Here is a 23,719-nt window from a genome sequence, read left to right as displayed (position 1 = left end):
CCTTCACAGAGTGGCCTGGGGAGCAAAGCAGCTCCATCTGGGGACAATGAAGGCCCTGTGTCCAGGCTCTCCTCCCCTTCTAGAGCTGGCAGGGGTTTCTGTTCCTGCACCCAGAAGGTCTACTTCTTCCGTGGCTACTGGGACATTTGGAATGACTGGTGGAGTGAAAAGGCTTGAACTTTTACAGGATCTGCCAGGGGAATTTATCTCTGTCCTTATCCCACTGGAAACACATAGCAGAAACCACAAATAACTTTTGCGCTTGGGGAATCCTGTGTCCAGATTTCCAGCCCAGTTGGCCCCAAATGCATCTTTTTGCCCCCGCTCTCTTTCCCTACCTTGGGAACATAAACTGTAGGTGTGGCTTTGGGCATTGTGTATGTGTTTGGATTGCCGAAGTCCTGTTGTGTTCCAGGTACGACACGAACCTGCTGTGCGTCAATCACTTCGGGCTGTTGATTGGCTCAGACTGTTGGCCGATCAGGTTGTTTGTTTGTGTCATACTTGGCGAAAGAAGTTGCCCAGCCAGTTTGGTGTGTGCATGTCAGTTTTTGAGGCAACTGCGGAAGATTTATGGGCTCGTGCTTAACCCTCATGAACTTTACAGATATGAAGCAAATGTACACACCCAAACTGTAGGAAATAGCAGCAGTTAAAGAGCTTGAAAGTACCGTATTTTTCGCTCTATAAGACGCACCAGACCACAAGACGCACTTAGTTTTGGGAGGAGGAAAACAAGAAAAAAAAATATTCTGAATCTCAGAAGCCAGAACAGCCAGAGGGATCACTGCTCAGTGAAAGCAGCAATCCCTCTTGCTGTTCTGGCTTCTGTGATAGCTGCACAGCCTGCATTCGCTCCATAAGACACACACACATTTCACCTTACTTTTTAGAAGGGAAAAAGTGAGTCTTATAGAGCAAAAAATACGGTAAATGGCTTCTTCTCTGTAGCTCACCAGATTTCACATCATAATGTGGTCTTGTCCATAGGTCATGGATAAGTACAGCATAGTATCTTTTTTTTAATGTAAAGTAAAATGTCCAGAACTCATGCCTACATGGAAACCATGCTAGAGAGAGCTTGGGAGGTCTAGTGGCAGACAGCAGTGGGTTTATTCTGGGATGGGGAAGGGAGTTCAGATTTCAGGGGTAGGCAACCTAAGGCCCATGGGCACAAGGTATGAATAAAAAATGCTTTCTGAAATTTTCTCTAGGTTTTGAAGAACGTGACTGTGATTATTGATTGGCATAGGATAAGCTCAAAGGAACTCCGTTCCTCTAGAATTTCCCCCCTCCACCTGCAATGTACTTATTTACTTACTGCTTCTGGGGTGTAGCAATCTCCTTCCTGCTGCATATATACCGGTACATAGCTCTCTGCTGCCCTAAGTTAGCTGCGATGTTTTTGTAGGGGAGCATTCCTCCCTCACCTGTCTGTAGCAGCCAGCACTTTCCGCCCATCAGTTCCAACACTTTTATAACCATGGGACAAGATGGGCAGTGCAGAGCTTGGTGATGGCATACCTAGCCTGAAATCAGCAAAGAATGATGGCAATTGTCTTTGCTCCTTTAGGCTTTCAATGTAGGAGTTTATACCAGATCCAAGCCATGTCAACCTAGGCCAGCAGGACTTTCACCAAGGTGACTGCGCTGCCAGAAGAGGAATGGCAAAACTTGTTCCTGTGTGCTCGTCACAAAAGAAACAGAAGTGGCAGGGAAGTGCCCATTCTTAAGTGGGAATTTTTTTTTGCTAGCCTGCTTTTTGTTCATAAGAGGGGCTGGCAGAGAAGCAACAGGGGGCTCTGTCTGGCCTTCTGCCTGTTTTAAAAGGTACAATAATTTAAAAGGTACTTAATTCGTTCCAGAGGTCCGTTCTTAACCCGAAACCTTAACACCATTTTAGCTAATGGGGCCTCCTGCTGCTGCCGCGTGGCAGGAGCACGATTTCTGTTCTCATCCTGAAGCAAAGTTTTTAACCTGAGGTACTATTTCTGGGTTAGCGGAGACTGTAACCTGAAGCGTATGTAACCTGAAGTGTATGTAACCCGAGGTACCACTGTAAAGGTAAAGGACCCCTGACAGTTAAGTCCAGTCGCAAATGACTCTGGGGCTGCGGCGCTCATCTCGCTCTATAGGCCGAGGGAGCCGACGTTTGTCTGCAGACAGTTTTTCTGGGTCATGTGGCCAGCATGGCTAAACTGCTTCTGGTGAAACCAGAGCAGCGCATGGAAACGCGGTTTACCTTCCCACCGGAGCGGTACCTATTTATCTACTTGCACTTTGACGTGCTTTCAAACTGCTAGGTTGGCAGGAGCAGGGACCGAGCAATGGGAGCTCACTCCATCGCGGGGATTCGAACTGCTGACCTTCTGATCAGCAAGCCCTAGGCTCTGTGATTTAGACTACAGCGCCACCCGCGCCCCTCTGCCTGTTTTAGAACATACCAAATAAAGTAGGCTAGTTCTTTTTGGGGATCAATTTACAGAGCAGTAGTTTTGTTGTTGATGTTTTCCTTTAGCGGTAGTACAATGGGCACAAATTCATCAGATGCAGCTTTTCCTGGAATCTTCCCTGCCCAATGGTGTGGGGAAGGTGTAGCTCTCTCCATCATTCACAGAAACAAAGCCTCTTTTGTGGGGTGGGATGAGGGCAGCAATAGGAGGAAGACAGAGTAAAGGTAGGGCAATTCCCTTCCTTAGCAGGAAATGCATCTAAGACATATCCTTTATAACCCTGCACACTGGATATGGATTCTGGGGCTGAATAAATTCAGATCATCTACAGTGCCTGGTTTGTTTACTATTCTGTTTGCTTACCGTACATTGTTTGAAGTTCTTATCGTAATAGCTGTTAAATCTACACCCCGAGGAAGAAAAATGTAATTGTATGGTGCTTAGTCAACATTACTGCATCACAGTCTTGCTGTTCTAAAAGCACTAAGCCTGGGTTATTGGGGTAGCTTTTTCCAACCCTTTAAGGGTGGAAGTCACTGGCAGATAGAATCATAGAATCATAGAATCATAGAATCATAGAGTTGGAAGAGACCACAAGGGCCATCGAGTCCAACCCCCTGCCAAGCAGGAAACACCATCAGAGCACTCCTGACATATGGTTGTCAAGCCTCTGCTTAAAGACCTCCAAAGAAGGAGACTCCACCACACTCCTTGGCAGCAAATTCCACTGTCGAACAGCTCTTACTGTCAGGAAGTTCTTCCTAATGTTTAGGTGGAATCTTCTTTCTTGTAGTTTGGATCCATTGCTCCGTGTCCGCTTCTCTGGAGCAGCAGAAAACAACCTTTCTCCCTCCTCTATGTGACATCCTTTTATATATTTGAACATGGCTATCATATCACCCCTTAACCTCCTCTTCTCCAGGCTAAACATGCCCAGCTCCCTTAGCCGTTCCTCATAAGGCATCGTTTCCAGGCCTTTGACCATTTTGGTTGCCCTCCTCTGGACACGTTCCAGTTTGTCAGTGTCCTTCTTGAACTGTGGTGCCCAGAACTGGACACAGTACTCCAGGTGAGGTCTGACCAGAGCAGAATACAGTGGCACTATTACTTCCCTTGATCTAGATGCTATACTCCTATTGATGCAGCCCAGAATTGCATTGGCTTTTTTAGCTGCCGCGTCACACTGTTGGCTCATGTCAAGTTTGTGGTCAACCAAGACTCCTAGATCCTTTTCACATGTACTGCTCTCAAGCCAGGTGTCACCCATCTTGTATTTGTGCCTCTCATTTTTTTTGCCCAGGTGCAATACTTTACATTTCTCCCTGTTAAAATTCATCTTGTTTGTTTTGGCCCAGTTCTCTAATCTGTCAAGGTCGTTTTGAAGTGTGATCCTGTCCTCTGGGGTGTTAGCCACCCCTCCCAGTTTGGTGTCATCTGCAAATTTGATCAGGATGCCCTTGAGTCCATCATCCAAGTCGTTGATAAAGATGTTGAATAAGACCGGGCCCAAGACAGAACCCTGTGGCACCCCACTAGTCACTCTTCTCCAGAATGAAGAGGAACCATTGATGAGCACCCTTTGGGTTCGGTCAGTCAGCCAGTTACAAATCCACTGAGTGGTAGCATAGTCAAGACCGCATTTTACCAGCTTCTTTACAAGAATATCATGGGGCACCTTGTCAAATGCCTTGCTGAAATCAAGGTAGGCTACATCCACTGCGTTCCCTTCATCTACCAGGCTTGTAATTCTGTCAAAAAACGATGATGCCCAGGATGAGTTAAAAACAGACAAAAGAAGTGCTTCTTTTGGCCCCATCTGCATCATACATTTAAAGCACTGTGATACCGCTTTAAACAGTCATGACTTCCCCAGAGAATCCTGGGAGACTTCCCCAGAGAATCCTGGGAGACTCCTATCAGAGACAGATTTCGGGCAGTGTGACCAGTATTCAATGCTAGTCCTATTCAGAGTAAATCCATTGAAGTTAATGGGCACGACTCACTTAGGTCTACCAAACGCAACCCTGCGTTCATTGCAACTGGACTAAAGAAGGTGGACTTCCCCTGTTCTTGAACTGCATGTTTTATGTATATCTTCTGCTTTTAGTACAAATGAGTGGTTTTGAATAAGGAACATGGGGGTGGGGGCTGAGTGAGAGTTTGTGTTGGATGATTTAATCCAAAATGAAAACCGAGCAGGGTAGTCTTGTTTATTCAGTGTTCGCTCTGTTACCTATTAAGAACAAGTGTTTATGCGTTCATGGATGATGGGGCACAGTGTGCCTAACCTGTGATTTAGCAACAAAAGTTTACCTGCAAACACCAGATACTGGAGAGCACACCTGTCTCCATGGCTAATTGATCCAGAATAACCACTATTGCCTGCTCTGCACACACAACTGATAATTTAAGTAACATCCTCGCTTTACCTATAAACATGAAAGAAGAAAAACCACCCTTTTGCCACTCGTAATTCACTTGATTACATGATAAGGAGAAGGGTAAAGTCAGTGGTAACTAACTAATCTATATTTCTTTTTTGTGAATGTGCCTGTTCTGCGGAACTCCCTGCTCTTGGAAAGAACCCAACAGGTTGGCTGTCGTGAGCTTTCAGTACCTGCTTAAGCCCCACCTGTTTGCCCAGGTCTTTGTTTGGTTCCTAATTTCCAGCTTTGAATAATATATAGTGCTGGTGACAGGGAGTGGAATTCTACAGTTGTTTTCCATGCTTTAATACATTATTATTTTGTTTTATATTATGAACCATTCAAGTATCACTAAAAGAGGGAGCAGTGTAGAAATATTTTAAAAAGAACAAATGAATATTAAAAATGAGGTTCGCCCAAAGAGAACAGAAAATAGTGAGCATCGACAAGCCTTGAAATGAAAAGAGAACTAGAAGCCAGGTGTTTTCTGCATCCTCACACCCTAAGCTTCCTTTCAAAGCTGCTGGGAGAAGTCTGCGTGATAATAGAGGAGTGCTGAAAGCTGTAACTAGCGCTTGGTCTGTTTCACACACCCCATCCCACACCTGCTCTGTAGGGTTGCAATGAAGAGGGTGGTGCTTGCCTGGAAAGCAGGCCTGTGCAGGGGAGGGTGGGCAGCCGGGTACGGGTGCCAGGGGCCTGCTGGACCTACGCTGCCATGCCAAGAACAAGACTCTCAGACCATATCTGCAGGAGCCTGCTGGAGAATTAGGGTATGGATCTTGATGGAGTCAGGGCATTGTGTAGTGGTGCTTTGCAAGGGGCAAAGATGGCACCCAGTGGGTCAGTGGTGTGTTGAGGACGCAGCTTGATGCGTGTGTTGCATGCCAAGAAAACCACAAGTGTAAATGCACCCACACCAGAATGTACTCCTTGTCAAGGAGAACAGAAAACAAAAGAACCATTCTGGGGCAGATCCAGATCTCAACAAAGCTCTCTGAGGCCTATCAAGTCAAGGAACCTGCTTCTCTGTGGTTCCTGCCCTATTGCACACTTCCTCTTGTTACCTGCCACTTCAGCTGTGGGGGAGAAGCTGATTGCTTATTTACCTTCCAAGGGGTGGAGCTGGAATTGCCGGTGCTCATGGTTGCCAATCATTTCCCTGGCAAATTGCCTTCAGGGCCTGGGTGAGATTAGCCAATGGCAAGCTGCCAGGAAGTGGGCACCATGGTGACTGGTATTTTTTTGTATGTGTGTGTATTCACTTCCTCTGTTCCAAAAGAAGTAAAACTGGTCAATAGTGCCCACTTGTTTTCCAAGCAGTGTTTTCCATACCCCCCACCCCACATATATACAGAACTTGACTTTTTGAAACTTTACTGTCTGGTTTTAAGGAAATTCAGAATTTGAACTATTACCATAAAACTGGAATGTCAAATTGTATTCAACAACCACTGCTAAAAGCAGGTTCTCCTTTCTTATACAGTGGTACCTCGGGTTAAGTACTTAATTCGTTCCGGAGGTCTGTTCTTAACCTGAAACTGTTCTTAACCTGAAGCACCACTTTAGCTAATAGGGCTTCCCGCTGCCGCTGTGCCGCCGGAGCATGATTTCTGTTCTCATCCTGAAGCAAAGTTCTTAGCCTGAAGCACTATTTCTGGGTTAGCGGTCTCTGTAACCTGAAGCGTATGTAACCTGAGGTACCACTGTATTTGGCTGTGTTTCATATAGAACTATGTAATAAGTTCTGTGTGCCCAATACACGTTGGGCTTCAATCTCTGGACCAGGAGCTCCCCATTCTTCATGGCTAACCCCTTTTGAAATTGGGGATAGTGAGTTCAAAAAACAGTTTGTAATGTGTCATTGGGGTCAGGTGTTCTGAGGAAAACAAGCAACAAGGCCGCTGAGCATGTCCAAGCCCTTGAGCACCTCTGAAGTTGGACGCTGGCCATCATTGCCACCCTTCTGAGGAACTATAAGCTATTTTACAGGTGGCTTCTCCCTGGTGATGTTTGTGCCAGGCTGCAAGTCGAAGGATAGTTTTGAAAGTTATGGCATCTAACATGGTTGTTTGGCATTACCTTAACTGGTATCGACCATAGTTGCTTTACCACATCATCTGATCCTATTAAAATATATATATATGTAGGAGTTTTTGTTTTGTTTTGTGTTCTGTGCTCTCATTTTGTATTTTTATATTGTGAACCACCCTGAAATCTTTGGATGAAGGGCAATATACAGATTTAATAAATAATCCCATATGGATTGCGGATGTCAATCACATTTGTTACTCACAAGAGTGCCTCGAGCAGGGTTTCCCAAACTTGGGCGTCCAGCTGTTCTGGGGCTACAATTCCCATCATCCCTGCTAGCTAGGGATGATGGGAGTTGTAGTTCGAAAACAGCTGGACACCCAAGTTTGGGAAAGCCTTCTCTAGAGGCATCCTAAATGAGCCCATAGAGCAAGGGTGGTTAACCTGTGATCTTTCAGATGTTGTTGGCACAAACTTCCATCAGCCTCAGCCACCATGGGGAATGGTCAGTGATGATGGGAGCTGTAGTTCAACCACACTTGGAGGGACCACAGGTTCTCTGTCTCTCCCATTGAGAAGATCTATCCATACCAAATTCATAGCAGTTCCCTGTCCCAAAGAAAACCTGAGGACTATAATTCTGTGAAAAGGGGACCGGGGATTCTTAGTTCTTTCATCAAACTACAGTTAACTACCAGGATTTGGGGGGAAGGAAATCATGATAGTTAAACTGGTATAAAAGTTTTGTAAGTTCATGGTGTGGATATATCCTTAGTGTCAGGGGGCTTGAGTGAAGTGCCTTGAGTGATGTGTTCCAGAGGAAGGTTGTTGTGACCCTGGACAGCTAACTTGGTTCACACCTAATCTTTACCTGCGGCGTGCTCTGGCCAGGATTGTGGATCAAACTGTGAAGCGCTGATGTGTGGGCAGCCCTGCTTATGATGGGGGGCGGTTTGACCTTGATCTTTCTTGTCACCCATTGGCTGCCAAGTGTCAGCTACTGTGCTTTGCTCCTGACTTATGCATCTCTTCTCCTTCTTTTGTTGCAGTCTGTGCAGGCACCCTGAATGGTCTCAGCGTCACGGGAGATTCCCACCAGACATACCAGACGCTACAGAAAATGTACAACAACTGTGAGATCGTCATGGGCAACCTTGAGATTGTGCTCATCGAAAGAAATTCGGACCTCTCATTCTTGCAGGTAACGAGGGGATGGAAAGGCGATTACTTGCTGAGCGTGTGTGTTGGGGGAAAGACCTTTGTGTGTTGGCATCAGCCCTGTGAAGTACACAAGGGCCAGTAAGGATCCGGGAGGAGGAGCGTGCTTCGAAACAAAGAAGGCAGGAAGAGATGTTGACACCCCATAGCTCCCATGCCCATAGAGGCCGAAGGGTCTTCACTCGCCCAATAAATATTTGAGGGGGCTGCCACCCCCCCCAGTTGATGGGAGCTTCCATTCAAATGGTGTGCGTACATCGCATCATGTGATCGATTATGTGGGGCTTACCTGGCCTCCCCAATATTTTGTTCAAGTTGGCACCTCAGCAAACCTTTTCAGCAGGGAGCCGGTCCACTGGGGGGGGGGGGAATTTAACACATTCCTATGCCCCACAAATAACCCAGAGATGTATTTTAAATAAAAGCACACATTCTACTCATGTAAAAACACCAAGCAGGCCCCACAAATAACCCAGAGATGCATTTTAAATAAAAGGACACATTCTACTCATGTAAAAACACGCTGATTCCCGGGCCATCTGCGGGCTGGATTTAGAAGGCGATTGGGCTGGATCCGACCTCCGGGCCTTAGTCTGCCTACCCATGCCCTACTATAACAGCCTGTCATGAAGCCTAAGCATCTGTACAATCTCCTGGGGCTTCCCTTCCCTTCCTTTTTAAAATAACATAATCTAAAATAATTTTAGATTATACTGTAAGCTCTTTGGGGCAGGGGTTTGCCATTTTATACTCTTTAAAGCACCATGCACACTGCTGGCCCTATAGGAGCACAGGTATTGCTGTTGCAGATAAAATAATAGATCCTGCCCCACTCTTCCCTTTCCACAGATAAACATGATGTTGTGTGAATATGTTTATTGATATAAGTCATGGTTTCCTCACAACCGCTGATTTCAAGTCGATTTGCAAAACCATGGTTAGAAAAGAATGTAGTCTGCCGTTAACATCTGTTGAGCTATCACACACATATAATGAAAACATGGTTACTGTCAGGAAGGGAGGGGGAGAAAGCATGCTGGAGTGGGGAAGGGGGATAGTTCACCCCTGAATCTGAATCCCAACTGCAAACCATGATTTGCAAAAAGCCCGTGTTACACGTGCACCAGGCCTAAGTTTATTCCTGTTGTCAGCAGATTTGTGAAGCTAGCATGGAATCTTCTCCAAGGCACCCTGGGAATATTGACTGTCAGCAGTTTAAGCAATACCCTTGTTACCGTCTTAGGATTTAAATTAACCTCTCTGTCTTTCCTCCTTAGTCCTTACCCCATCTCACTAGTGTGGAGAACTGTCTTGTTAGCTCTCCCCCTCTTCCTGCTCTCACTTGCTCCCAGATTTCCTGCCAGACAGGGCCGTGCCCTGACTTGCCTTCTATGGGCACCAGACAGGTAGACAGCACTTATGGTACCTAGACTCTGCCTTGATAAAGAGCCAAGGTTGTGGGGTTTTTGCTGTGTTGGGTTCCTGCATCTTAAAGTGGGGAGTCATAGGTTAGTGCCAAGACAGAGGAGGGATTGAACGATGCTGCTCGTCATATGTTGGCGTCAGTGAGGTTTGCACTTTAAGGGTGAGTAGAAGCCTGGGCATCCCTGCTTCTGATCTATGCTGCAGCTGGCTAAAGATTTCAATACAGTGGTACCTGAAGGCAGCCCTGTTCAGGGAAGTTTTTAATATTTAATGCTGTACTGTTTTTAACATTTGATTGGGAGCCGTCCAGAGTGGCTGGGGAAACTCAGCCAGATGGGTGGGGTATAAATAATAAATTATTATTATTATTATTATTATTATTATTATTATTATTATTATACCTCGGGTTACATACACTTCAGGTTACAGACTCCGCTAACCCAGAAATAGTGCTTCATTTAAGAACTTTGCTTCAGGATGAGAACAGAAATTGTGCTCCGGCGGTGCGGCAGCAGCAGGAGGCCCCATAGGCTAAAGTGGTGCTTCAGGGCAACCAAAATGGTCAAAGGCCTGGAAACGATGCCTTATGAGGAACGGCTAAGGGAGCTGGGCATGTTTAGCCTGCAGAAGAGGAGGTTAAGGGGTGATATGATAGCCATGTTCAAATATATAAAAGGATGTCACATAGAGGAGGGAGAAAGGTTGTTTTCTGCTGCTCCAGAGAAGCGGACACAGAGCAATGGATCCAAACTACAAGAAAGAAGATTCCACCTAAACATTAGGAAGAACTTCCTGACAGTAAGAGCTGTTCGACAGTGGAATTTGCTGCCAAGGAGTGTGGTGGAGTCTCCTTCTTTGGAGGTCTTTAAGGAGAGGCTTGACAACCATATGTCAGGAGTGCTCTGATGGTGTTTCCTGCTTGTCAGGGGGTTGGACTTGATGGCCCTTGTGGTCTCTTCCAACTCTATGATTCTATGATTCTAGGTTAAGAACAGTTTCAGGTTAAGAACAGACCTCCAGAACGAATTAAGTACTTAGCCCGAGGTACCACTGTACTGGGGTAATTTCCTTCAGCTCACAGTTGAGGCAGTAGAGTTTCGGATTGTCCACCTTCCCAGAGTAGCTGGGAGGCCGAGATATCCAGTGTTCAATCTGAACAGCCGTATACTATGTTAATCTAGATTGAGCCGGCCTGTGGTATGTGGGAACCACAGCATGGTGAGTGGGAAAGACTCTTCATAATGTGCTTGTACAAATGGGGCCAACTCATCATTGCAGGAATTAACTTTCCTGCTTCCAGTGACAGGGTGAGCTGTTGACAACAACTGGCCTATTGAGTGTTGTCTGAAGTCACAGTGGTCCTTTCCCTGACTAATGCACTCTCCCACAGGGAAAGAGCCTTTCCCCACCCTCCATTTAATTTGAGAGAGGATGAAACGTACCTTACGTGGGTGGCCACCAAAGGCAGTCTCTAACACAAGACAACAGTTCCCCCACAAAGATGATGATATCATAGTCTTGGGGGATTTCACAAGCTCTAATGCTTTGTGATCCCTATAGAAAAACTAAGAACATCTTGCCTAAAAAGATTGTAGGGTAACCAGCAGGCCTCTGCCTTGACCTTTCTAATGCAAAGTAGCCGTAATCTGGCTTGCTGCAGAATCACTTACATCCTTGGGGATGTAAAATCCTTCGGGGAAATGGACTTTTTATAGTTGGGCATCTTGGTAAGTCTAGATGATATAACTTTCCCCCCTCAGCTCAGAGGGGAGAAAATATTATCTTGTGACACGCACAGAGAGAGGCTGAAACTCAAGAGAAATTATTTCTGCTCTAGTGTCTGAAACATGGAGATGAGGAAGGTGTCTCGTTGCAAGTGGGATCCAACAAAAGAGAAAGGGAAAATGAAACATGGCAACGGTTGCAGCTGCAAACTTGATAAGTAATTCAAACAAGAGTTTGGGGTGTGCAATAAAGGAATTCTGTTTGAACTCTGCAACTCCTGAATTCGCGGGTCTGTTGCCAGACCATTTAGTTTCACTCTTGAAACAATATCAAACGGCTCCTCTGCTCTAGGTTTCTGATCCTCGGATTACTGCAAAATTGCATCGCTCTTACAACCAGTTTTGGAAAACTTTGGGGGCGGCAGATTTACACAAACCCCTTCACATGTTGATATAACATCTGGAAGGGAACCATTGATGTAGCTTTGCCCCACCACAGTTGCATGGGCTAGCCCCGTCCACTGCCACTGCGAAAGGTAGCCACATCCACTTCTGCCACCCTGCTCCTGTGACATCCAACACACCCAGTGGATATTGAAAAGCAATTGGGGTCCCTCTCACTTGGAGAAGCTCTACACATGCATATCTGTATTGTACATAGACTTGTTTCCAGGGCCGGATTTAGGTTTGATGAGGCCCTAAGCTACTGAAGGTAATGGGGCCCTTTATATGTCCAGCTGTCCTTTGTCAACAACAAATTGTCACTGTTTTTTTGTGCTGAATATATGCTATATGGTAATTTATGGACCTAATAGGTATCTAAAGCCATCTGCACATGCAGAATGTAGGCACCCAATATATAAAAATGAGTAAACCAGTGATATTTTAGGGAGCAGGCTAGCAGACAGGGCCCATTACTTACATCATAGGAGCCTATGCAACACGAAACACTGTTGCTGTATGTAGGTTTTATTTTACAGTCATACCTCTTGTTATGTTCGGTTCAGGTTACGTCTTTTCAGGTTGTGTCCTGCGGCGACCCAGAGGTACCGGAAAGGGTTACTTCCGGGTTTCGCTGCTCGCGCATGTGCAGAAGCAGCGAATCATGACCCGTGCATGCACAGATGTGCAGACATGGGTTGCGTTCTGCTCATGTTGCGAACGGGCCTCTGGAACGGACCCCGTTTGCAACCAGAGGTAGCACTGTATTTGTTTTTTATCTTATATTTTGGAAATGTACATCCAGTTTCTCCCCCTTTAATTTTTTTTGGGGGGCCCCCCAAGAGAGTGGGGCCCTAAGCTATAGCCTGTTTAGCTTATACGTAAATCCGGCACTGCTTGTTTCTGATGTTTGTTGTACATGTGCATATCTCTGGTGGTTCACAGGGGTGGCCCATACAGCATGACAATGGGCGGGGCTTGGCCACGAGGTCATGTGACACTCACCACCCCACCAACCCCCACATTCTGGCAATTCATGGAAGGGTTTATGTGAATCTCCCCTTTGGTTCCTCCTTTTCCATCACTGCCGTTACAAATGCTTTTAATGAAGAAGAGACTGGGGCAGACCAATGACAGGGAAGGAGCAGAGGTCACCGTCTCCCATCATGCTCTGCTGTCCCAATATGTAGCCTGTTTTGAGTGGTGGCGCAAAATTGCTAGCTGTGTGATTCGATGACGAATGGGTGGGTGTTATGGTGCCCTTCAAATTTCCCTCTGACTTTCCCCAGGCTATCCGAGAGGTGACTGGCTACGTTCTGATCGCCATGAACATCTTCACCTATCTGCCGCTGCAGAACCTGCGCATAATACGAGGGATGCAGCACTATGACGACTCTGGTGACAAGTACGCCCTCTACATCCTCCTCAACTATGGAAAAAATGCCACACATGGCCTACAGCAGTTGGGCTTCAATCAACTTACAGGTGAGCCTTGAGGCTTGCGCTACGCAGCCAGGGATTCTGCACTGCTACTTACTGACTCCTTTTCTGCCTTTGTGGAGGTTAGTGAGCAGATTGTAGCATTCCATGGCCCTGATGAAAACAGTCTCTGGACTGGAAAGGACCATTATAATTTGAAGGTGCTTTGCTGTCCTCTGCCAGGGCATGTCTTAAGCCAGGGGCGATGGAACCCACACCCCCTCCCAAGGTTCCTAGTCTCCCAAATCCAACTGGCACCGGCCGGAATGACAAATGCTCATGAATGGTGATAGGAGTTGTAGTCTAGCAGCATGTGGAAGGCTACCAGTTCTCCTTCTTAAACACTTGAGCATCTGAGTGTACTTTTCCATCCCTGCCCCCTGCCCAAGACTAGCCGTGCCACAGCTTTTCTCCACTTCTTCCTGCCACCAGAGGTGTAGCGTGTGGGGGGTAGGGGGCCATTGCCCGGGTGCACATTTTTGAGGGGGTGCAATGGCAGGCATGGAGCCCTGGTAGCTGAGGTGCGATGGCAGGCAGGTTGGTCTGGTGGGCAGGCAGATTGAGGCAGCGGGAGAGGAGCCTATTGGAGCTGGGCTTCATTCACACACACACACACACACACAAACACCCCCCCACACACACGCAGGCTCCACGTGAGCCCCCACCCCAGCTGCCCAGTCCGCCAGAGGGGCGCAACACTTGCTCCACGCTGGACACTGGCAAACCATGCTACACTACTGCATGCCACACATCTCTTTCCCCAGTAATGCATTCAAAGATGTCTTGCTCAGTGCCAGGGTTTGGCCTTGAGTATATGCAGTAAAAGGGACGCGGGTGGCGCTGTGGGTTAAACCACAGAGCCTAGGATTTGCCGATCAGAAGGTCGGCAGTTCGAATCCCCACAACGGGGTGAGCTCCCGTTGCCCGGTCCCTGCTCCTCCCAACTTAGCAGTTCGAAAGCACGTCAAAGTGCAAGTAGATAAATAGGTACCACTCCGGCGGGAAGGTAAACGGCATTTCCGTGCACTGCTCTGGTTTGCCAGAAGCGGCTTAGTTATGCTGGCCACATGACCCGGAAGCTGTACACCAGCTCCCTTGGCCAATAAAGCGAGATGAGCGCCGCAACCCCAGAATCGGCCACGATTGGACCTAATAGTGAGGGGTCCCTTTACCCTTTACCTTTTATATGCAGTAATAGCAAAGAGAGATCCCTTTCAGCATGTGTAGGGTGCTTAAGTTCAGCAGTGAATAACTACAACTACTGCAACCGGGATCTGAAGAGAAGGATGATCAGATAGGAGAGTATGACTTTTAGGTAGGGTTGAGCACCTTGCCGTGTGTGTGTGTGTGTGTTGTGGTACACTTGCTGGGAGGCAACAATTGATTTGAGATTTGGCACAGTTTCTATGTGCCTTGAAGAATCCACATCTGGGCATCTAAGCTTCGGTTATTTCCCTCAACAGCTTGAAGCAATCCTGAAAACAGAGTGCTTTTTTATAATGTGGAAAGTGCCCTTCCCTCCCTGCTTAGTAGCCACTATCTGGCTCTTTCTACTGGGGATTGGGGTCATGGGCACCCCAGTTTAAGTAGCCTTTTCCAGATTGCCATTCACACTTTGCAGTGGATGGGAGGAAATGGAATGCTTGGTTTCCTTTGCAATTATAAGCTGCTTCAGGCACCCAGTGAAAAAGTATATGGGGCAGACATTGCATATCTATCCCCACGGTTGCTCCCTGCAGGCAAGGCTAGGGCGTATGTGGGGCACTGGGTGGAGCATGATTGCTCAGTGGATAAATGATTTCAGCATCTGTCACCTTTTACCTTCCCCACTGAGGAGGAAAGTACATTCCACAGCTCAAGATCTTACACCATTGGCTCAGGCAATCGCACGCTATGCCTGGACTCTGTCCTTGTGCAGAACACAATCTCAGTCTAAATGTTTGTTTCAAGAAAAATACATGGGTACCTACCCATCCAGCGGCTGGGTTTGAAATGTTAACTAATGTCCCTTTAAAGTACTCTTTCCAATAGGCACGAGATACATGGAGACTGTAGTTTGTTAAGGGAATTGTAGGTCTGCAGAGTCATAACCCGTAGCAAACTACAGTCTCCAGGTTTCTTTGAGGGAAGCCATGGTTGTTAAAAGTGGTATAAAGGTAAAGGGACCCCTGACCATTAGGTCCAATCGTGGACCACTCTGGGGTTGCGGCGCTCATCTCGCTTTATTTTATTATTATTTTTAGTTCCAATGCTTTATTGAAATGATAACCTTATTAAGACAGTCGGCTCCTTTTGAGAGAGGCGGATTTCCCCCAGCAGTGATCAGCGAAACAGAGAAAGGAAGAGGGACGTTCTCAGGAGTCCAGAAAACCCTTTTTCTCGCAAACAGTTTACTGCAAGCACACTCTATTTTTTATTTTTTTTTTTAATAATTTTTATTAACTGGCCAATCACATCAAATTAAATCACATCACATAAATTCCGAATTACAAAGCCAAATTTTTAAATTTTGTTGGGGGAACCCATACTTCAATATCCAAAGGGGGATTCAGATCATCTTCTTATTACTGTGTTAATGTCCAAATCAGTCCCAATCAGTCCAAACAAAATTCATAATTCTATCCAGTCTTATCTTGGTGTTTCCACATCATATCTTGTTCATATAATTTCTATTTTTCCTTTACGATCTCTTCTGTTAGTCTCCTTAAGCCGATAAGCAAAATAATAATCCTGTGTGGATTTCCCGTTCCTCCACTAAGTCCAGATGGTTTCCATATATCTCCTTCGTAGATAACATCGCTCTTTCCATCATAAATTTGGCATTTGTCGCTCTTAAGTCCCACCGAGAAGTTGATCCACGATATGTAAACAACTCTATTTCTCTCTTTCTCCTCCCAGACCCAAGAGCTCCAACAATGCCTCCCAAAATGGCGACGGCATTTTTAACTGCGTCATTCCAAAACTTTTAGCTTTCCAGCTTCATCTTGAAACATTGCTTTGGTTCGAAAGTTTATCTCCACACAGCCTTAAATCCACAGCTTAAGTCCTTAGTTTCTGACTCATTAGGGGAGGGGATTCTTGTTAAATCACATAATAAAAAGGAAGGCAGGTTTTTCCCCCCTCCCCCCTCAGTCATACCGTATCTTGACGTATCTTCTCATATTTTATTCTTGTCTTGTTATCAGAGATCTCTTCTGTCAGCAGTCTTTACTCCCCTTTTTCCTTGAAGCATGTGCAATTTATCTCGTCCAAATTGTTTCTTTTGAAGATGCTTGCAACTAGCAGCGCGAATCAGGGACGGCGTCCAGGAGTGCCGGAATCCCACAGGAGGGCTTTGTGCCTAGTGCCCCCACCCCCACAAATTTGGGGGTGGTATAGGGCACAGCAGGCAAGGGCCGTCCCCCCCACAACCCTGGGGGGGTTAAGGAGGCCAATTACCCCCACCATAGCCTCCAAATTACCTCGTGTGGGTTGGAGAGATGTTATTGTCAGCCATCTTCCGATGCGCCACCTAGTGGCCCCCCTACTGCAAGCACACTCTAAAGGCAGAGAGGCCTCTACATAGGTCCTCCATCTAGGCTTCTTTATCCAAAGCACATAGCCAAAAACCACTTCCAGGCCACCCCATCAGTGTAAGCAAAATATCCCCGGGCCCAGTTCAGCTGGGGGTGGAATTATCAGCAGGGTGCTTTTTGTGACGTTAGCAACCGGTTCCACTTGAGATCATGAGATCTAGAAACTTGGGTGGTTCGAAGCAGCAATCGTCTGTCCAAGAAGACTCCCACCGACCTGGGATTTCCCTCTGAGGAGAGACACAAACACGTACGCCCCAAATTCCAATCTTTGCGGTCACTGGGAAGGCAGGTTTGCCGTCCACGCGCCGCGTGGCGGACGGAAAATTGACGGAACCACGAGGCGGTACAGGAGAAGTGTTGGTATCTTGTTAGGTATGCTGTTCAAAATCTGTCAAAGAAGCGTTTCTCAGCAAAGAAGATCTCTCTGAAATGAGGCCGCCCACATTTACTCTGAAGGTAAGGAGACAAGAGTACCTTGCGAAGTAGTTTTTGTCGGCTACTGCACCAGCCGGTAGGTGATATACCGTCCGGCCGTCTCGCTGGGACGGATGATCTTCACCACCTGGCCTCGCTTGATTCCAAAGTAGCGAGCCACCGGGTCCCCGGCCTGTATCCTGGGGAGCTGGTTCTCTCAGAGTATCGGGCCAGTAACTCAGTCACCTCCTCTTTGGTCATGACAACGTGTTCAGGAACCAGCTCGTGTTCAGTGATGTTGATCAGCAGCTCTTGCTGAAGGAACTGCTCAAGGATGTACTTGGGAGCCATGTCTACGAGAGACTGCTTAGCTGATGGCTACGTGGTACATGCCCTGTTGTACCACGATGAGGGCCCGGGTGATGTTTTCCTCCTGCATCCGTTGGCAGTACATCTTGATGGTCTTAATCCCAACCTTTGGCTCCTCTGGGAAGAAGACAAACATCTGATTGGTGGGGTCGTCGTTGTGTGCCACCAACACGGTGAGGTCCGTCCGCCGGGGTCTCCCTTCGCTGGGCTTGTCGCCAAACTGGGCTTTGAACTCCTCCAGGGTCTGGTCCAACTCATCCTGCGTGACCAGGTAACCTCGATCGTGACACAACTGCATGATGGTTTTCCGGATCTTCCACAAGCGGTACGTCTCCTCCTCGTCGTCCATGGCGCCCGGCGAAGCGTCGAAGAAACCCTCATCTCGCTTTATTGGCCAAGGGAGCCGGCGTACAGCTTCCGGGTCATGTGGCCAGCATGACTAAGCCACTTCTGGTGAACCAGAGCAGCACACGGAAATGCCGTTTACCTTCCTGCCAGAGCAGTACCTATTTATCTACTTGCACTTTGTGCTTTTTAACTGCTAGGTTGGCAGGAGCAGGGACCGAGTAATGGGAGCTCACCCCGTCATGGGGATTCGAACCGCCAGCCTTCTGATCAGCAAGCCCTAGGTTCTGTAGTTTAACCCACAGCGCCATCCGCGTCCCATGGTTGTTAAAAGTGGTATAAGAGCGTTTTAAATTTACGGTGTCAGCAGTCATCCTGGTATGTTTGCACAAAGTTTGTGAGCAGGCTGGCTTGACAGTGTTTTGTCAAGCCATGGTTATCCCACTCTTTCTGTCGCATTTCCCTTTCATTTTGCTTATCACGGGTTTTCTGCGCAAGATCGCTGATCGACTTAATTGCACAACTTGCATTTGCCAGCGTGTGATTGAATCCCACCCGAAACTGGCAACCGTGCTCGTGGTTTTGTAACGAGAGTATGACTCTCCCTCAGAGAACATGTAGCACTTTCACCTACAGTTCATAGAATTAGCTGAACTTGTTTGTAGAGTAATCAATTACAAAAGATTAATTTGCAGAGCAGACATGCCCTTACTTGTGACTTTTGGGTACTTGTCTTGGCATCTGTTGCTAGCCCTCACTGTATGTCGTGTGGTGTTGGGAAGGGGAACTGAAGGCAAAAAGGAACTGTAATTAGACCCACAAGGCTTGCATCAGTAGTGTGATAGGCAGTGTTTGTGGTTAAATCAATGTACTAGTAAACGTACTAGTAATCTCTTTTGAGCGACACTGAAAGAGTCTAGGAGTTTGAAATCATGTGCACAGAATCCCATTCTTGATCTAGGGGTTGTTACCTCTCCTTTCAACAGCAAAATTCAGCCACTGGTTGAAACCAGATATTGAATGGTTCTATGCTGAACAACAGCCAGATCTTTTAGGAGCTTCCAGACAGGATTAATTATTATTATTTATTGAATTTATATACTGTACCACTATATACCTGGAGGTCTCAGGGCGGTTCACAGAAAAGATGGCGATATATAACAGGCATAGACAAACTCGGCCCTCCAGATGTTTTGGGACTACAACTCCCACCACCCCTAGCTAACAGGACCAGTGGTCAGGAATGATGGGATTTGTAGTCCCACAACATTTGGAGGGCCGAGTTTGCCTATCCCCGATATATAAAATCAAAATAAAAGCAAGCACCCAATGACACACACCCAAAAAAGAGCCACATTTTAAAAGGGTATAGGATGTCAATCAGGTCAACCAAAGGCCTGGCACCTAAAGGTGTATAATGGGCTGGCGAACTTCCCTGAGGAGAGCATTCCACAGACGGGGGGCCACTGCAGAGAAGGCCTGTTTTGGTGTTGCCACCCTCCAGACCTCTTGAGGAGGAGTCATATGAAGGAGGGCCTCAGAAGATGATCTCAGGGTCTGGGTAGGTTCATATGGAAAGAGGCAGTCCTTGAGGTATTGCGGTCCTGGGCCGTTTAAGGCTTTGTCTTAAACAATTTGGACAAAGCATCTAGGAGTCTGATGAATTGTGTCATCTTGGAAGTTACTTCTATCATAAAATCCAGTTGTTCTAAAGCACTTCTTTTTTTAAAAATATTAATCTAGTTTTTCAAGATAGTCTACAAAAGAGAACCATAAAAAAAAAATAAAACAAATCAAAAACATCAGAAACAAAAGCAATTACCGTAGCTACAATAAAAATGCAAAAAGCAGTAGATATTAAAATCACTTAAAATCCTGGGGAATCTTTTTTTTTTTTATGTCTAAAATGCGGCTCTCCAGGGAACCTAGTCAGGTGTTGGCATATAAATAATAGTAATTATTATTAAGAAAGCATACAGAGTGGCAGGGGTATTTAAAGAAGAACCTCTGGTGCCAGAAAAACCTATACGCAGCCAGCACAATCCACGGCATCTCAGAAATTGGTGAGGCCAGTCTGTGATGGAGGCTCTAATGAAAGGATGGCTTCAGGATGAGGGTAGAAAACATGTTTATCTCCCAGGAGTTATTAGCTATGGATCCTAAACGTCAATCTGCGGCTCTGCCCCTCCCGTTGCTTAACTCTCTGAACTTCTGAATGTATCGGAGAGAACATCTTTACAATCTGAGCTGGAGATAAGCAGGTGAAAGTCCAATCTACAAGAAAGAATTTATGGATCCACTTAGCCACTTAGCTCGCAGGATTTGACTAGCTGCCAAAGAAGCAGGTTTGTGCGTCACCCTTAGCACACTGCCCCTTTAATTGGCCAGACCCGGTGTTGTACAACAAAGAAAAGCCTTGTAAACAACCTGGGGTTGAGTCCCAATTCAAGGTCAACTCCAGCTACAGTAGAGATAATGGAATTAGTTGAGGAAGGGGGTGGGGGACTGTGGAAGCAGAACTTTGAGGGAAACTAAATCAATTGTGAGAGACTGCTTGTCCTGTTTCTCACCCAGAATCTTTATAAAGAATTTGCATTACGAAAGTCCCCTGGGGTTATCCTGCATGAGAAGGAATGTCAACTGTTTTGCAGCCTGGGCAGGTGACACCTGGCTAAGCAGAGTCTAGATTCCTAAATGGACCCCATTCACACTGTTTCATCTACGGATGTGAACTTTTCCTTCATTCCTGGGCTGGATTGCTATTATATAGTCCTTGTGTCACACCCAAGAAGCAGCTGCGTTTGGGGAGAAGGAGGGCAGAAAGGAAAGGACAGTTAGCAATTGGTAAATGTGGGTTTGTTTCTTTGCTCTTTTTCCTTGGTTGGGGTTTGGAAGAGCAGCTCTGAGTGCTTTAATGTTGCTTCGCTATGATTTGCAAGCCAGCCCTCTTAGTTAGGGCTACCGTATGACCTGAATTTCCCAGAAAAAGCTGGGATTCGTCCGCTGGAAAGAGCATCCGGGTGGAATTCGGTCAAAATGAGCATATGGCAACAACTTTGCCCCCCCCCCCAAAGCTCAACAACGTTTGTGTCCGGGTTTTCACTTTTTGAAATACAGTGGTACCTCGGGTTACATATGCTTCAGGTTACATACACTTCAGGTTACAGACTCCGCTAACCCAGAAATAATACCTCAGGTTAAGAACTTTGCTTCAGGATGAGAACCGAAATTGTGCTCCTGCCACGCGGCAGCAGCAGGAGGCCCCATTAGCTAAAGTGGTGCTTCAGGTTAAGAACAGTTTGAGGTTAAGAGCGGACCTCTGGAATGAATTAAGTACTTAACCCGAGGTACCACTGTATGGCAATCTTATCTTAGTGTCTGGCCCAAGGGCAGGCCTGCACAGCAGTTGCCTCCCGGTTTTGTTTAGCTCTAGTGCACAATCGGAATGCCATGGATTGTTCCTGGAAAAGGCATGCAAGGAGCTTGACACCCAGGATGCCTCAGCAATGGCATTGAGAACCCAGCTGTGCTGCATCTGATACAGCCCTTGCTGTTCCATCCGTTCTGTAGACAATCGCATAGGAGACCAGTGAAGTCCCAAGGGATTTGGTGCACTATAAGAGCATTTCTATTGCCCAGAATAAGGCACATGTATCTTATATATCAAGGTTGCTTTTGTGCTCTTCGTTGATAGTTCAGACGTATTTTGTGTGAACACAAGCTCACTTTCAGAGATTGTAAACTATATAAAGGCAAAGGGACCCCTGACCATTAGGTCCAGTCGGGTTAAACCACAGAGCCTAGGACTTGCCGATCAGAAGGTCAGTGGTTCGAATCCCCGCGACGGGGTGCGCTCCCGTTGCTCGGTCCCTGCTCTTGCCAACCCAGCAGTTCGAAAGCACGCCAAAGTGCAAGTAGATAAATAGGTACCGCTCCGGCGGGAAGGTAAACGGCATTTCCGTGCGCTGCTCTGATTCTCCAGAAGCGGCTTAGTCATGCTGGCCACATGACCTGGAAGCTGTACACCGGCTCCCTCGGCCAATAAAGCGAGATGAGCGCCGCAACCCCAGTCGGCCACGACTGGACCTAATGGTCAGGTGTCCCTTTACCTTTTAACATATATCTCCTATATATGTTATTCTGATTAAAGCTGCCTTTGAAATAATAATGATAATTAATTTATGATGATGCAGCGACTTAAATTCAAGTTTCAGTTTCATCTCTCTGTTCACGGGACCGCATCCAATGGATGTTGCCTCAGAAATTGGCTATATTTAATCTGAATGCAGATTGATGCATGTGCAAACATAGATTAGAAAAGCATGGAGACCCCAACTTAGATTTTAGCATGGAGCTACTATATCAGCCATGGGGAATCTACGGCACTCCAGATATTATTGTCCTACAACTCCCACCATTCCTGCCCATTGGCCATGTTGCTTGGGTTTGATGAGTGTTAGAGTCCAGCAATATTTGGAGGGCCACAAGTTCCCCACCCCTGACATACGTCCTTCAGTTGAGCACTACTGGTTGGTTGAGTATGAAGTCTTCCGTAACCACTGGAAGTGGCTGTTTGCGAAATCTGAGTTCTTGGCTATCATGTCAGCAGAGCTAAGAGGAAGACAGACAGCCGAGAACAGGCCTCTGCATGTTTTAGGTACCTGCCCCAACCAGTCTGTTGGGTTGATGTTGATGTTGTTGTTGTTCAGCTACTGTGGCACCAAAAAAAGACAACACCTATCTATCAGCTTTCCCATCGCTTGATCTTTCTGCTGGCTGACAGAACAACCCTTGGCGGAGGAGACATGGCTTTTCAGAATTACCTGGGCAACATTCCCTGCTGTATGGAAGTGCCTGCAGCGTTTCGTGGATACTACAAGTATTTCACATCACTAATATTTAGCGCTTAAATACATAATTGCAGACGTGTACTGCGTTCCTTGTAAGGGAAAAGAAGGTCGATGTCTCAGCCTAAAGTAGATGGTTAAAGGGCTGTGGGAAGAATTGTGGAATTGACAAGGCGTAGGAGGCAAGGGAAGAGCTTTGTGGCAGTGGAGCAATGTGAAAGGTGATATTGCAATGCTGATTTGGGAAACATTTGGTCAGGTATCCCCCCCTACAAAAATCCATGTGCATACCCTCCAATATTTCTCTGATGAAAATAGGGAGGTCCGTTGTTGTTGTTTGTTTTATTATTTATACCCCAACCATCTGACTAGGTTGTCCCAGCCACTCTGGGTGGCTTCCAACATACATAAAAACATAATACAGTGGTGCCCCGCAAGACGAATGCCTCGCAAGACGGAAAACCCGCTAGACGAAAGGGTTTTCCGTTTTGGAGGTGCTTCGCAAAACGAATTTCCTATGTGCTTGCTTCGCAAGACGAAAATGTCTTGCGAGTTCCTGCGGGGGTTTTTTCCTCCCCCCCCCCTTTTTCCCAAGCCGCTAAGCCGCTTATCAGCTGATCTGCTAAGCCGCTTATCAGCTGATCCGCTAAGCCGCTTAACAGCTGATCCGCTAAGCCGCTAATAGCGCTAATCCTCTAAGCCGCTAATGGGCTTGCTTCGCAAGACGAAAAACCGCAAGACGAAGAGACTCGCGGAACGGATTCTTTTCCTCTAGCGAGGCACCACTGTAAAACATTCAACATTACAGGGCTGCCTTCAGATGGCTTGTGGGGGGGGTGTCTCATAACTCCATACCCTCCAACATTCCTCCAATGAAAACATTAAAAGGAAAAAGCAGGACATTCTGGGATCAAATCAGAAACCGGGAGGCTTCTGTAAATCCAGGAATGTCCCTGGAAAACAGGGACC

General features: G+C 46.7%; 1 protein-coding gene and 1 pseudogene across 3 annotated transcripts in view; one reads left to right on the top strand and one right to left on the bottom strand.

Annotated features, from left to right (window-relative positions):
• Positions 1 to 23,719, top strand: part of ERBB3 (erb-b2 receptor tyrosine kinase 3) — a 111,373-nt gene that overhangs the window by 38,352 nt on the left and 49,302 nt on the right. For both annotated transcript variants that reach the window (XM_083598573.1, XM_083598572.1), the window contains 2 exons: positions 7,963 to 8,114; positions 13,011 to 13,206. In XM_083598573.1, the coding sequence (XP_083454699.1) occupies positions 7,963 to 8,114; positions 13,011 to 13,206 (348 nt within the window). The remainder of the gene's footprint in view (positions 1 to 7,962; positions 8,115 to 13,010; positions 13,207 to 23,719) is intronic.
• On the bottom strand, positions 15,474 to 17,926 carry LOC310755698 (DNA-directed RNA polymerases I, II, and III subunit RPABC1-like; annotated as a pseudogene). Its single transcript, XR_014552294.1, has 2 exons — positions 16,712 to 17,926; positions 15,474 to 15,578 (listed from the first exon to the last, which is right to left on the bottom strand). The product of XR_014552294.1 is annotated as a DNA-directed RNA polymerases I, II, and III subunit RPABC1-like (transcript).

This window comes from Podarcis filfolensis (assembly GCF_964270895.1).
Source record: "Podarcis filfolensis genome assembly, chromosome: 2".
Taxonomy (NCBI): Eukaryota; Metazoa; Chordata; class Lepidosauria; order Squamata; family Lacertidae; genus Podarcis; species Podarcis filfolensis.
This window is presented reverse-complemented; position numbering and strand designations above follow the sequence as displayed.